A 15,000-nucleotide genomic window follows, 5' to 3' on the forward strand; every position below is an offset into this window, starting at 1 on the left:
GTAGGCTTGCCATGGTTGGCAAATTTAGCGGGCTGTATTCTACAGTACGGCCAGCTTTACGGCCCGCAGAAGTTTGGAATTTTGATGCAACATTCTCTAGCAAGTTTTTCATGTCGTTTATGTCAAATAAACTTGTAAGACTGTTTGAACCTTACAAGCAACTATTTTAAAACGCCAAGAGGATTTATTAGTTTTATGCATGCCAATCATTTGTGGCAGTTTCGCTCTTGGGCCATAACTCAACGGAAAAAGACTCGGTCCGTAACTTACAGTACGGACCTCGAACTTGGTTACTGTGAGAGGTACGTACTTTTGATAAGATGTTTTTAGGAATGTTTGATGTCATGTACATCTTCATGTGATTTAATGAGGCGGTATTAAGAGGTGAAGTGGAGATGATTATCTTACAGAAGAGTTGAATGGTTGCCTTCAATAAGTATTGAGTAAACATTTCATCCGTAGGGTATACCGGGGAGTCCCGGAGAGGCAGGAGAACCTGGACTTGCAGGAGAACCGGTAAGCTATATTCCCAAGCTAGCATTTTATTAGACAAGCTGTGTTAATTTCGGTACTATAGAAATACACGGTTTCTTTAGTTGATTCCTAACCGTTGAAATCTCTGCTTCCAGGGTAGGCAGGGGGTCGCAGGCATGCGTGGTCTTCGAGGCTTCAAAGGAGACCGCGTAAGTATCCACGCTCTAATGGTAGCATTTAAATGTTCTTCTTATAGATTTCCACATGATCCTCGAAAACTCTTGCTAACTCAGATGTTTTATTGCCAAGAAAACAAAGATGTATAGCGATCCTGAAGTCTGGTGTATTTCCGTAGCAAGTTCCGTGCAGTCTATAACCTATTTATGCATTCACCGTTGCAGTGCTCCATTTTACGGGTATTTAATGCTATAGCTACACGGATCAGAGGAAAGTCGAAACAGACGTTGAAGTCACCGAGGATTGAACCGGGGACCTCTTGCTCCGAAAGCCTCGCACTAGCCAACTGAACCACGACTGCTCCTCAATGATTAAAAACTCCGAGTCATATGAGCCGGGATTAACAATGTGGACGTGCTGGGATGGAAAATTTTTCACTGGCAGAAATATTTGCAACAGCAATATCAGCTTTTTGCTATAAAAAGTTCTTCAACAGATGTTCTTGATTTTGATGATCAGTAAAGCAAGGCTCTTACTTTTTTTCAGGGATCTCAAGGTGATCGCGGAGATCCTGGTGACGAAGGTGCAGCAGGTGAAACGGTAAAGAACCCGTTTTGCTAAAAAATATATATAGAGGATAATTAAACAGTGGCGAGAAGATATGAATTTTATGTTTGAGTGGCAAGAAGAAGACAAGATTCATATCTTCCAGCTATCGTGTAATTTTCTTGTCGTTATATTTAACAATTATTCGCCGAAGGCGAAGTGAATATTGATGAATGTTTACCGAGACGTAGTAAATATTCCCCAATATTTACTGAGCCTGAGGCGAATAATGGTTTTAGTGTAATTTTCAGCGGTGAATATCAAGACAGTGCAAAACAACGGGCTAAAGCAAGATAAAAAGGCACGAAAAGTGCTGGATTGGCTTAGCAGCCGCGCCTCCAAAATGTTATATTCACCGGGTAGCGCGGTGAATATAACACTAAATTTTTATATTCACCGCTGAAAATTATACTAAGTACAATTAGTATACATGGTAGAGATTGGAAAGCAAGCTTTAATACAAATACTGGGTACTAATACAAAACCAAAAAGGCGGGAATCGTGACGTCATTGCTCAATATGAGACCACTCGTGTTACATGAAAAACCTTAAATAACAATGACAACAATCAGGTTTTTTGAGCCCGCGAGACTAAGCACCCCCAGCAAACCATTGTTTTAACGAAAACCGCAGGTCGGACAAATTTTGTACACATTGAGTGATCCTTCACTGTGAATATATTTTCGTCTTTTAACACAGGGGAGCCCAGGACAAAATGGTAGACCCGGTATTGACGGAGCACAAGTAAGTATTTCGTACTTTCATTGATAACGGAATGCGTAGGTGTAAGATACTTTCCTGTATGATAGGGCCCTTAAAATTCATGCTGGTTTTTCGTTAAGCAAAAGGGAACCAGAAATGCTCGGAGTAAAGTCAAAAACTAGCAGCGACTCTGCCCTCCTATGACCGGCAACACCTTTCGTTACTGCGGCAGGAGAGAAGCGAGGGAGGAGCAACATAATGAGAATTCGAGACAAATTTATGCAAAATGTCGATATGTTTGGCTTTGCTGGCTTTCGACCAAAATCCATTTTGATTTGGCCCGGAATGCACTGCGCAGCGACCAGAATGCATTGCTCTATGGTTGAGTCTCGCCTTGAGCAGGTGTCACAAACACAGCCATCGACATCTTTAAAATCGTAACTATTTTGAAACTTGCGTCCTGGTCTGAAGTTACACTTCTGCTTTCAGTTCAGATATATCCATGGCCAACTAGACCCAACAAACCTTAAACATAGATAATTTGATCACAGTCAAAATTTTGTAGTTATCGGGAGTTTAGGTAATCCTCACGCATCTTTAGTTTACCAGAACTAATGACTTGGTAACGCAGTGTTGATTGTAATTTACATGTATTTGGATTTGAGAAAAATGGCTTGCCCCAAATAGCCTCTTTTTACCTTGTAATCTTGAATTTTTCGTACTATTATGGGCACATAAACAACAATCCGCATCAATTTCATATCCTTGGGTCGTCCTAACGTTTAATGGTGGAAAGCGATTCCTCTCTCTTCTCATCCAAGCATTAACCCCGTCAAACAGGATTTAAGTTATGGAGTATGGAGTTTTCCTATTGCTCACGGAGTAGGCGAAAATGTACGAGCCTGTGGAAGATGATTGCCTGGGGAGTGTCTTATGTTCATAAATGTAACCTTTTTTGTCATCTGTCTTTAAAGTAGTATTTCTGTCATACTTCAGGCGGTAGACGAATGTCATCTTCAGTTTGTAAAGTGTACAAGAAGCCTCTAGATCCCATGAATTTCATGCCGAAAGCAATTGAACTTATTTCATGGGGAAAAAGTTGAATTGAACTTTTGACAGGGACCTATGGGGTAGGAAAAAGGCTGCCCTTGTTTTCCCTGGTAGATTTTGGCCACCAAAAGTAATATTCTTTGGTTCTAATGATAATTTAATTCACCAGGGACCAGTTGGAATTCGGGGGCCACAGGGAGAGCCTGGTGATGCTGGACCAATTGTAAGTTGTGTCCTACCCATAGAGCGGTTTTCAAATGAGGGTCGTAAAACCAAAACCAAAGTATTTACTTTGGCCAATCAAAAGGACGGAGACAATCCAGTAAACCAATCAAAACTCGAAGTAATTACACGTAGCTGTAGACGACACAAAGCGCAGGAAAATGTAAACGCGCAAGCCACGATTGGTTTTGGTTTCACTACTGATTGGTTGAAAAAGTGGCGCGAGAACTTTAAACCAAACACTGAGTTAAGTACTGCAAAATCAAAGTAATTCGCTAATTACTTTCGACAATCAATTGAAAACCGCTCTAACACGAATAAAATTTATTAAAAATCAAAGGGAAATTTCTAAAACGACGCTATCGAGTCATCGTGGAGCAAAAAAAATCAGAAGGAAAAAATGTGATCTGACAGGATAATCATACAAGTGAAACTTAGTGAGTCTTATACCTTCCATCACTGAGTGGGTGAGTGTGTTACTTCCAGTCCTCCAGACAGCCTGAACAATGTTACCTTACTGATATTCTATTATTTTGATTCTTTTAGGGACTTCAAGGTCCTGAGGGCGCTCCAGGAGCTGAAGGAGCTGCAGTAGGTTTAATTATTATAAAATATCCATCTTATTCGATGGTTTAACATATAAGACGCACGGATATTTTGTGAGTTGCGCAGTATTTTTCCGCAGGGGCGAGGAAAGATACGAGCAATGAGAAAAATCTCCACGAGTATTATATGTTAAACCCTCGAATAAGCGATTTATTATTCCACAACAAAAAAGGTGTTATTTTGCTTCAATTTTATGTGGTAAGAGTGTTTTGAGAAAAATGCATTATCTGTCCTTCAGGGCGCGTGCGAACGATGTAAACAACACAAAAAGTCAGCCAAAGATCTTTATTTGATTGGATAAACAAAATGACGAGTGACAAGCGATGACAAGCTAAATTCTCAGCCTTAGCATAGTGTTGAAAACAATTTCTTTCATTGAAAAACTCCCGTTCCCTCCGTATTTGCTCTGTTCTAAACCGATCAAACCGGGACACAACAGTGTATTACCGTCTCATATTTTGTGCGTTCTCTTGACCAAATATGGTAAAATGGCGTAATAGTGGAATAATAATTAACAATTATTGGACGAGGTTGAGCAAAATATCGTAATTTTTCAGTGGCGAGCAGATCAATTATTTGTCGAAGCCGAAGGCTGAGGCAAATAATTGATCTGCGAGACACTGACAAATCACGATAGTTTGCGATAACCGAGGTCAATAATTGTTTTATCATTCGATCATCGAGTTTGTTTTTTGTTTTTGTTTCCGAGAAGCCGTAATGCATCAATCAATTCCAGCGGTGCCCATCACCCCACCCCCGGGCAACCGCGGGGCATTTGCTGAAGTTGTCAGTCCCGGGGGTGGGGCATTCGCAATTTTATCGCGGCCCGGGAGCTGGGCATTAGCCTACCCCGGGGCGACCCCCGGGAATTTGACACACGTGTTTTCGAATGAACATGGAAGAGTTTATCGGAAAAGACGAGGTTGTCCGTCACCGACTCGAAAAACTTGTGGATGTTTTTAAAGGTATGTGTTCTCAATTTTAGGTATTTCTTCATTTATACTTGTAAGCATATGAATATATAAAAGCGACAAGGTGAACTAATATCACAAAGCAATCACTGACGTGAAGACTGCATATAAAACACAACTACTTCGCATTTCGCACTCAAAACTAGCGTAGCAATTTTTAAATTCATGAAAGCGGAGTTATATGAAACACTGAAGGGCTGCGAATTCAAATGATGCGATCTTCAAAACAGATTTTGGGAGCGTAAAATGCGATGAAAGATCATGTAAGATGTCTTGATTCTTGACAGACAAAGTAGCCTGCGAATACAGGCGCCTATTGGAAGGCGACGATCCCGGGGACGAGGCATTTGCATTTACACAGCTTATGTGTCCCCACCCCGGGGAATTTGCCAATTTTTAAAAAAAATGCTAATGCCCAGGGGTTAGCCCGGGGGGTGGGGGGGGGGTGGGGGATGGGCACTGCTGGAATCGACTGATGCATAAGCCTTCGCTGCCTTGCAGAGTCGAGTAATGGCACCAATCAATTGGTTTCCTTCTCAGCATAATTATATTTGTAGACTTCAAATTGTACTTCAGTCAAACGTTCAATAACACTAGGCATCAACAAAGCTGAAAAATTTCACACTTTTCAAAGCGTATCCCGACAAGTGAAGCTTTGGTGTAGAGCTCGCCATTCTTTTTTCTGGCTTCAGCATAAAATCTCTTCAGTGCATACGCATTCGCCAACTTGTCCTTCGCGTCGATGACACGAGTGACTCTTCGTCTACCCTTCTTTCCTTGAGATACTTTCGAAATACGTTGAAATTTTGTTCCTTTCTTAGTAGTCTCGCTGCTCTTTCGATCAACTAAAAATGTCGAATCATTCTCTGACATCGGGGAAACCGATCTGCCATTTTCTCAAAAGAGAGTGATTTCAATTGCGCATGAGCAGAATATTATTTGCAGCAAAACACTTATTTGAAGGCAGTTATTTGCAGGTCGCGTGATGGGCTCTCGGCCAATGAAAAGGAAGGAAAAAATACATCGAATGATAAATATATTTATTTTTATATATTGTAGTTTGAACAGGACTGTAACCCCGATCCTTTTGTGTGAACTCCCTCGACCGATATCGCTTCTTAACCCAGATAGAAATCACCAACAACATTGTCCAAGATTGTCCAATGATGGAAACTTGGGGTAACACATCTCTAAAATGATCTCGAGTAATCCGGCCCAGAGCGGTATAATCAATATACTGATAATACGTTGTGCAAAGAGGATGATTGTTTTCATAAATATCGCTTTTGAACACGGCTCAAGCGAATTTTCATATTTTGATTCATTTTGAATTGAGACGAGAGGCAGATGGAGAAGCACAAGTCAGAGACCTTACGGTCATAACTTGCACCAAGGAGAGTTTCTTTCCATAACGACGCATAATTTTTCCTCTATATTAGGGTATCTCAGGTGAACCGGGAAATACTGGCAGTAATGGAGCCCCTGGGGCAAAGGGAGAAAGGGGCAATCAGGGCTCTCCTGGTCCACGAGGACAGCCAGGTATTGTTGGTCCTGAAGGTTCAAAAGGAGAAAAAGGAGCCGCTGGAGACACGGGACGACCTGGGTTTGATGGACGAGCGGGCTACAAGGGTGATGCAGTAAGTTTTAAACAGACTCGGAGAAATGACATTTAAGGAAGGTGCCTTATGTTGTTATTGCGCATACGTTCTGCGCATCTCGAGATACTCGGGTTTCCTATGGGTGCTTCTTGCCCATACAGAGATATATTTTTGCGCGCTTTAAAGGCATGCGGAGAAAGTAGAACTTAGTAAATGCTCTTAGATCCAAAAAGAAAATTGGGCGCAACCACGCATTTTTCAGAGATAATTAAACTTCAATTTGGAAAAGAATGCCATACGTTGCTTTATATGTTGAAACATTTTACAAATACTTTTGATTAATTATATTTGAAATAAGAGTGGTTACCCCCAATTTTCTCTTAATAACACTTATTAAGATCTGCTTTACCCGGACATTCATAAACCGCACGAAAATACCTTTGAATTAGTAGGAACCGTCCTTAATACTGAATTATTTGAACATACTGTGAACATAACCTGATTGTCAAGGATGATTCGTGAGTTGATAAGAGGTAGAAGAGAATAAATGGCAACATTTTTATGGAGCTCGAGCACGTTTCACTTGAATGTCCCATTGACCTAACCCATAATAGTAATTCGTGCGTGCGTACGTTTACCCTTCCTTCTTAATCATGGTCGCTTCGATGATCTTCTATGTCTCATATTTTGTGTTTTTGTGTTTTTAAGGGTTCTCCTGGAGCAATGGGTACCCCGGGAGATGCTGGAAAAGATGGAGCACCAGTAAGTAATCATATTTTTTTCTCGGGGTTCGTTTGAAATGAATTCGTTTGTTTGGGCAGTCCGTGGGAAGAAGTAGCGAGATAGGCTCTTAGCGAAGCGCGGATAGAGAAGTGTTAGCAAGTCGTCACAGATTGGAGGAGAACAAGAAGCTTGTCGCACTTTAGGGGAGGCTACGAGGTTTACTTCGTTAGAAGCATGTATGTTCCAAAAGAGGACCACAGTAGTCCCATTGCTTCAATCTGCTGTTTTATGTTCTACGTTGCTTTAATTCATCGATGTCTTTCTGTATAGGGAAATCCTGGTCAGCCTGGGCCACCGGGACGCACAGGAGATGGGGTGAGACGTAACAATGGACGTTTTTTCTAATGAAGAATAAATATAATTTTGCAAGGGAGAATTCTTTCCTAAAAATACTAAGAACCACATTTAGTATGAACGGCTAGCGCGAACTGGTCTTTCTTTCTGAGCATGCGCATTGGGTTTGGAAGCCAACTGTGCGTGCTCTTCCCAACCTACTGGTAATTTCCTACGAAGAATTACAAAATCGAAAATAGCAAAGATAACACAAAGCGCATAGGATATGATGTTAGAACGTGTTAATATCTTCTCCAAGTATTTATTGATCGTACGTAGCAGCTCATGACCTTGAAGCGTTTAACTCTAATAATAATAATAATAATAATAATAATAATAATAATAATAATAATAATAATGGTAACTTTATTTCTATAGCGCTCTTATCCTATGTTCAAGGCGCTTTACATTCATATAAACAACATTATTAATAAATATTTACAAATTTACAACCATATCCTATTATATTTGCAATGATTAAAAAAGGAAAAATTAAAACTAAAGCAATATACGCAAATCAATTAGAAACAATGATTTGTTATTACTAAATTTAGTAAACAAGTACTCTTGTTCAGAGCTGGGGCATTTCCTAATTTGGAGGTAACCTAGCCCGTGCATTTTCCCGCGCGTGCAGCTTCGATCTTATTTTTGTCCATATTTGGGCCAAAAATCGGTGTCCTAAAATTCCCAGCATTCGTTCCAAGGAAAAGATTTGCATGTTACACGCTTCAAGGTCGTGTGATTTTGTCGTACGAGCTTCACAACAGATAAGCAAAATACGGTATTTGTTCACGTACTTAAATATGAATGTTGGCCTTTGACAACAGGGAGCCCCAGGACGAGCAGGAGAACGAGGCTCAGATGGTGAAAAGGGAGCGACTGTGAGTCTATGAAGAAGAAACCTATTTCAAATGAGTCTTTGGTTGTGTGTATTAGAGCTGTCCATAATTTGCGGATGTATCACCGAGTTAAAAAAATGCAGATGATTATTGAAATCATGAAGTTTACTGTTTCGAATTTTTGTACAGTATGTTTGTTGCATTGATTCCACAGTTTTACAAGATCTGAGGCTGAAAAATCGGTTTAAGCTTGCACTTCCGACATTCTTGATAAGCTGCCGACGCTCAAAGGCATCCAGCGTGGAATTGGTTTGCGGAAAGCTTGGTCTGTGTCACACTCTACATTAAAATGTGTCACCCGAGAACCCTGTAAATGTCCGCGTGTTTTTTACGACGACATTAATTTCAAGTTACAAGAACAAACAGCGAAAAAATAGATTTATTGAAATACAGAGAGCCTAAAAGGATTCTCTAAGTTAGGTACAATACCTTTACTAAAAAGTGAGAAAGAAAGAGAAAGAAGCTAAGCGACAAAGCAAAGAATGACGTGTGTGTAAACAGAGCTAGAAGGTGTTCGATTCAGTTTAGTTTTTGAGGTGTGATTGCAGACTCAAAGTAAGCTCTTAATCGTACGCTTAATTCAGTATATAATGTGTGAAATTATCTCCTATAAGGAACTGCATAAATTTGTGGGGTAAAGAGGTGGTTTGGAGTAGCCTTCACCTCTTAAGCCGCGCACGCCTCCTGACTTCGTATGTACCTCTAATCTCGGCTTCTGTTTTATTCCTCAGGGGAACCGAGGGAATGTGGGAGCACCTGGAAGTCGCGGAATGCAAGGAAGGAGGGTAATGATTTTCACATGGTAGTGATCATTATAGTAAATTCTGGATGAGGTCCTGAATTGTAGAACTTGTGAGTCAATCATCGCTTAGGGTCACGTTTTTACCTGATTCTGGAGATGGCGTCCGCTCAGGTTGTCGAAACCTTGGTCTCGTTTGACAGTCCTTCAAGGGCCGGACTGCCCTTGAACACACGAAGTATTTATGGTCATACTATAGCAATCAACGCGGCGAAGACGGTAAAATGTGGGTCAAGAACAGACTGTTAAACTACTTCACTCGATCGTACTTTATCCACCTTGAAAATCATTTCATTTCAGCGACGGTATAGACCGTATTCCTATATGACGGCCAATAAATTATTATTATTTTTCCTTGTGCTCGTAAGACCAATTAGCCTTGTTTGCAAGGACAAAATTCAAAAGGAATGCTGATTTTGGGCGAGACTAGTTGTTTTGAATAGCACGAAGAAAAAAGAATAATTTATTGCAGCCATTTATGAATATGGTCTGACACATAATCAAAAGCAAATTAATACAATGTTGGTAAAGTTATTTATAGCAATTAAAGGGGGGGGGGACTTAACTCCCAAACCGTTGCTATGGACCCCTTCAAATAGTTTCCCGAGTCCCCCCTTTAGCTCTACATTTGTCTTTTTTGCCAAGTGTATTCTATTTAACATTTCTTTGTCTGGTTCGACTTGCAACCATATTTGGTAAATCACAAATTTTTAACGCAACAGTATGAGAACATTCTAACACAATCTGTAGCACGGATTTCAAAGGAAAATTATTTATCCAAAAAAAAAATACGACGTCTTAAGGGCCAGGTCAGTTACATTTTTTGTCCAAATAGAAATTCCATGCTAAAATTTACGAAAAATGATGGGACGGTTCCTATCCCGTGAAAAAACCGCCTCTTCCTTTCGTTTCCTGAGAGTTTTTGCATGTTTTTCACTGAACGCACGGCAGAGGACTGGGACTAGTTGAGCATGCGCCTTCTGATTAAAGTGATGTCAGATTTCCTTTTCATTCAAGCTTTTTGTAGGGCTCTTGACTAAAAAGCTTCCTTAGCAACCATTGTGTTTCTGTAGTTAAGTGCCCCCCCCCCCCCTCTTAAAGTTTGAAACAAAACCGAGGTGACGAAAAGCAAAAAACGTCAGTGTTATTGTGACATGCCGACGCAATTTTCCCTTTCGTAAACAAGCGATGCCATTCGGACGAGGCTAAGTTTGTCGTTTGCAAATGAGTAAAAAAATACTTAATCTAGGACTAGATTAGCAGCGTATGTCACTTAGAATTTTAAAAAAACTGAAAAAAAAACCTCCGAAAAAAATTTGAAAAAAAATTACAAAAAAATGATCGATCGATCTCGGATTCGGTTCAATGGCTTAAAAACAAATGCACTTAATCTCTACACTACCGAAACAACGGCATCAAGTTTGAAATTTTAAAGTATTTAAATGAAGTTAATCCTAGCAATTTATTGAAAGCTAACCGAACAAAAAGGCTTGGTTAATAAGAATGGCATCGACCGTCAAAAATGGCATCGCTTGTTTACGAAACGGAAATTAGCTTCGGGTCGCCGAGACGTCATGTCCCTGCTGTTTAAAAATTTTTTTTAAACTTTCTCGTCATCAAAAATTGCTTCAAATAGGGAAATTAGAACATCTCTGTGAACCAGAAGGCCATTAATCCAACGTTATTAGAACCCAAGACTTACTTGCGGGCATTTGGTGTGAAAACGTCATCATTACCCATTTATCCCGTGCGCGTCTAGTTCTAACAAATCGAGATTTTTTTGGCATACTATATATGTAATACGATATCACTGTAACTCCTATATACGCACAAGCTACAATGATGCCTACTCGGAATTTTGCCCTCCAGGCAAAATCCTTGCGGGGGCAATTAGAATTTTTTCCCGCCAAAGTACGGCCATTCATTTTGGACCTTATGACCACAACGCCTCTGATTGGTCTGCAACGAATTAGCTGCACGAGGTATTGTTCATGGATCGTGCAAGGAAAACATCACCGCCAGGTTTCTCCCGCAAAAATCTAGAAGGTATAGCCGTACGTTCTAAAAATAGGTCGCATATGGGCCGCATTCCATCGCAGATCGACGCTTCTGGGTTGAAGACTTCTTCTTTTTACTAGAGTTTTCTCCTCATTATGTAACAACCACAAAACGCGTTTTACTCAGATGTACACTGGCTGCTGGCCTTCCAGCCTCAACAAAATCAAATCAAATTATTCTTCTAAACAATACACTTTTTTAGTTAGACATTATTTTCTTATCTTTTTATTTCAGGGTAAGCAGGGAAAAGAAGGCGCTCGAGGAAAAGTCGGAGAACCCGGTCCACAGGTAATTAGATATGTCGATGACAAGTAGGGCTTGTCACACGAGCTCGCGTTGAACAGCCAAGGAAGCACATAACACCGAGATAGGCTAAGCTATAGCTAAACTCATATCCACCAAGCGCAAATAGAGTAATTGTTTATTAAATTTTGACAATTCGAAACTTTTGTTAACGTGGAAATTTTGCTTCCAGCAAGCAATTCTTCAGCTTGCCAACAACCGTGATCTTAGGGTATGACATGATAACAAAGATCTAGATTTAATGAACGCTTGAAACACAACATCTAGCTTTTTTAAAGCTCGGCCAATACCATGCTTCATTACACGGATCGTTTCATGTATTTACTTCCCTTTGATAACCAGACTTGATACATTGTAAATTTCGCATTCCGTGGAGTAAGCCCTCAGGCTATGCCATTACTATTATTACGTCATCTTTTTCACAAAACATTCCAAGATGGGTCACTCTTTGATTAATTTTGGTTGGAATGGAAACATTCCAGAGGAAGGGGCTGTATCATACGGCTTTCTAACCAGATTTTTCGGTTTTCGTTGACGAAGGGCCAACGCTGAAGGGACAAGGAGATTGCTTTAATAACCAATCACGGAAGACCATCAAATGAATCAATAAAAATTCGCGTATCAAATATATGTGATCAGTGCCAACCGCCTGCTGGAAAAACTCTTCCTTCTGATTGGTACCTAGAGAAAATGGCACGAGATTTGCCGGCCAATCGCTGATCTCAGTGATTTTCAACCAATCAACTGCTGAATATGTCATATTTTTATTCATGAAAGGGCTCTCAAGGGGATAGGGGATTTCGCGGTGCTGGAGGAAGACCTGGTGAAGCGGTAGGTTGCCGGAATAAATTGAACGTGTTAACTGATGTGTTAGAGCGAGTTTCAATCGAATGTCCTAAAACCAAAACCAAAGTAATTGCTTTGGCCAATCAAAAAGGACCGAGACAATCCAGTAAACCAATCAAAACTCGAAGTATACGTAATTACACGTAACCGACACAAAGCGCGGGAAAATGTGCACGCGCGAGCCACGATTGGTTTTGGTTTCACGTCGCGAGAACTTTGAACCAATCACTGAGTGAAGTAAATGCAAAACGAAAGCAATTCGCTAATTACTTTCAACACTTAATTGAAAACCGCTCTAAATGAAACGTAATTGCGTTAAAATTTATCCCCTCTTCTTTTCGAAACTCTATTTGAGCAGCCTTCTCAGTTCAGTTCAGTCTTTATTTGCATTTTATAAAAAAAATTACACAAAACTAAGCACTGCACCAAAGTTAGCAAAAGCCAGTCGAGGCGAGTAGTGCTTACAAATGCATTTCAGATAAAAAGACATTTACAAGGGCAAGGATTTAAGTTCATATATAGAAGGTTACAGATATATAACTACAAATTCACTTAAATAAGAAGTTGGTTTGAGAATACGATTAGTTGAATTTTTAAATTGATGGAAGTGCTATCTTTCATTTGATTATGCCAAGCTTTCCTTGATTTCCACACACGTTATGAGCGGCTGTAATTAACGAAAAAAACAGCATAATCTTTGCAGAAGAATAGTTCATTTCTCGGTGGGTTACTTTAGTGTTTCGTTGTCTGGAGATAGCAACATGCATATGGGTGCTCTAACATGACGTGAAAACCAAGAATATTGCGATTTCCGGAGGTTCCTTCCATTTTGTAATTTACCTCTTTTCACATCATTTTCGCAACGTTGAAATGAATAGCCGATGAGAAAAAAAACTCCTCTTACCACAAACGTAACGGTTTGTTACCTTCTTAAAACTTAGCAACTAAAGAAATTTTGCAACACAAAGGTATTTCCGTGCAAGAATGATTATATCTACTTCAGAGAAGCGCAAGTTACTTTTAGGACAAATGGCTGATATTTGAAAGAAGACGTCAGATTTTGAAACGTCAGTCAATGTCTGTCATCGTCAGTCATTGTCAATGTCAGTCAATGTCAATGTCCTTCTCAGGATCAGTCTCAGCCAGACGGTCGTACTTCAGCAGGATCAAGTGGTTTTAACAAATATGTTTATTCACATTGTGTGTACAACAGGGAGCCCAAGGTGCCCAAGGTGCTGACGGGATACCAGGTGTGAAAGGAGATCAGGTATGCGTGTAGTATACACTGTCCAAAATGTTTAAATTCCAATAGGAGCGTTATACCTACGAACTTAGATTTTCTGATTTTTGGTTTTCAGTAAGACGCTAGTACAAGCACAAACGAAATAAATACGCATTAGGGAGTTTTAGCACGTGACGTTTCTGAGCCACGGACTACAACCGGAAGCGAGCCGTTTTCCTTTTTGACTTGTCTTAACACTACCACATAAAAATGGCAAATTATCTTTTTGCTCTTAGAGACGATTAGTGCAAAAATCTTGCATAGACTTCAGTCCTCGCATGTGAAATGTTCACATCCGCCCGTGAGTAAGAAAAGTCTGTCGCGTGTTAAGCTCCATAATATCAACTTGTCGTTGATTGGTGCTCACCATGCAGTAGGAAAGTACAATTGGTAACCGGAGACATTTGCGTTGATTCCCTGAGAGGCGCAACACTTGGCGGTAAAGCTGTTCTGAACTATTGTTTAAAACACAGAGGAGAGTTGCAAACTCTCCCGAGCCCCTTTTGTTAACACGACTTGTGCTTACATTACTACGAAAGACCAGTTCTTAGGAAACGAAAAATCAATGTGACTCCACGGCGTTTGAATGGGCTAATTACAATGAACGACAAGAACACAAACCTCTCTGTTAATGACATCACTTATACCCACAAATTGATGTAGTATCTGTGAAAGTTACAATCTCGACCCCAGAGCTCTTTTCTTGACTGGGGGAGAGAAGAGTTCTGGGGAACCCTGAGACAAAGGCTCTTCTCATTGGTTTTCGTGAAGAACACTCAAAAGCGTCTCTAATTGGTGCATTCATGTTATCACGAGGAGTGAGCAGGTGCCGTAAGGTTCAAATAGCCAATTTTTGGCTTACGGCGCATGTTCTCATCCTAGAATTCCCCAGAGCTTCTGGTCGATCCGAGGCTCTGGTGACAAGAATGTAAAATTTAGAAAAATATGCTTTGTGTTATGTTTATCTTCTGTATTTCTGGACACAAGTGATGCTGAAGTTGTTGAGGGGCTTAGGGGACAATTCGATACGTTTATTATACCAACTACTATGAATCTAGTTACGCGCATGCCTGGACAGTTCGGTTATCTGCATAACGGTCAATCTCGTTCCCAGAGCCCACGTATCTCTTTTAGTCAGCGCCAAAATACGGAGCTCAGTAATAATCAGTTTTCAGAACTGTGTTGATTGGCTAATTGATTTATCAAACTGCACGTGCGTGAACTACCCAGTGTAAAATAGCATGTAATTTACGAAGATTTGTCGCTGCCGTTGTAAACCCTTGAGTTCTAA

General features: G+C 40.3%; 1 protein-coding gene across 1 annotated transcript in view; it reads left to right on the forward strand.

Moving 5' to 3' along the window:
• LOC138040104 (collagen alpha-2(I) chain-like) overlaps window positions 1-15,000 on the forward strand; it is a 104,107-nt gene that overhangs the window by 28,964 nt on the left and 60,143 nt on the right. The window contains exons 11-24 of the mRNA XM_068885895.1: window positions 463-516; window positions 630-683; window positions 1,198-1,251; window positions 1,957-2,001; window positions 3,179-3,232; window positions 3,778-3,822; window positions 6,248-6,445; window positions 7,115-7,168; window positions 7,460-7,504; window positions 8,350-8,403; window positions 9,153-9,206; window positions 11,513-11,566; window positions 12,359-12,412; window positions 13,641-13,694. Of these exons, the coding sequence (XP_068741996.1) occupies window positions 463-516; window positions 630-683; window positions 1,198-1,251; window positions 1,957-2,001; window positions 3,179-3,232; window positions 3,778-3,822; window positions 6,248-6,445; window positions 7,115-7,168; window positions 7,460-7,504; window positions 8,350-8,403; window positions 9,153-9,206; window positions 11,513-11,566; window positions 12,359-12,412; window positions 13,641-13,694 (873 nt within the window). The remainder of the gene's footprint in view (window positions 1-462; window positions 517-629; window positions 684-1,197; window positions 1,252-1,956; window positions 2,002-3,178; window positions 3,233-3,777; window positions 3,823-6,247; window positions 6,446-7,114; window positions 7,169-7,459; window positions 7,505-8,349; window positions 8,404-9,152; window positions 9,207-11,512; window positions 11,567-12,358; window positions 12,413-13,640; window positions 13,695-15,000) is intronic.

The sequence above is a fragment of the Montipora capricornis genome, chromosome 1 (genome assembly GCF_036669925.1).
Source record: "Montipora capricornis isolate CH-2021 chromosome 1, ASM3666992v2, whole genome shotgun sequence".
NCBI lineage: Eukaryota > Metazoa > Cnidaria > Anthozoa > Scleractinia > Acroporidae > Montipora > Montipora capricornis.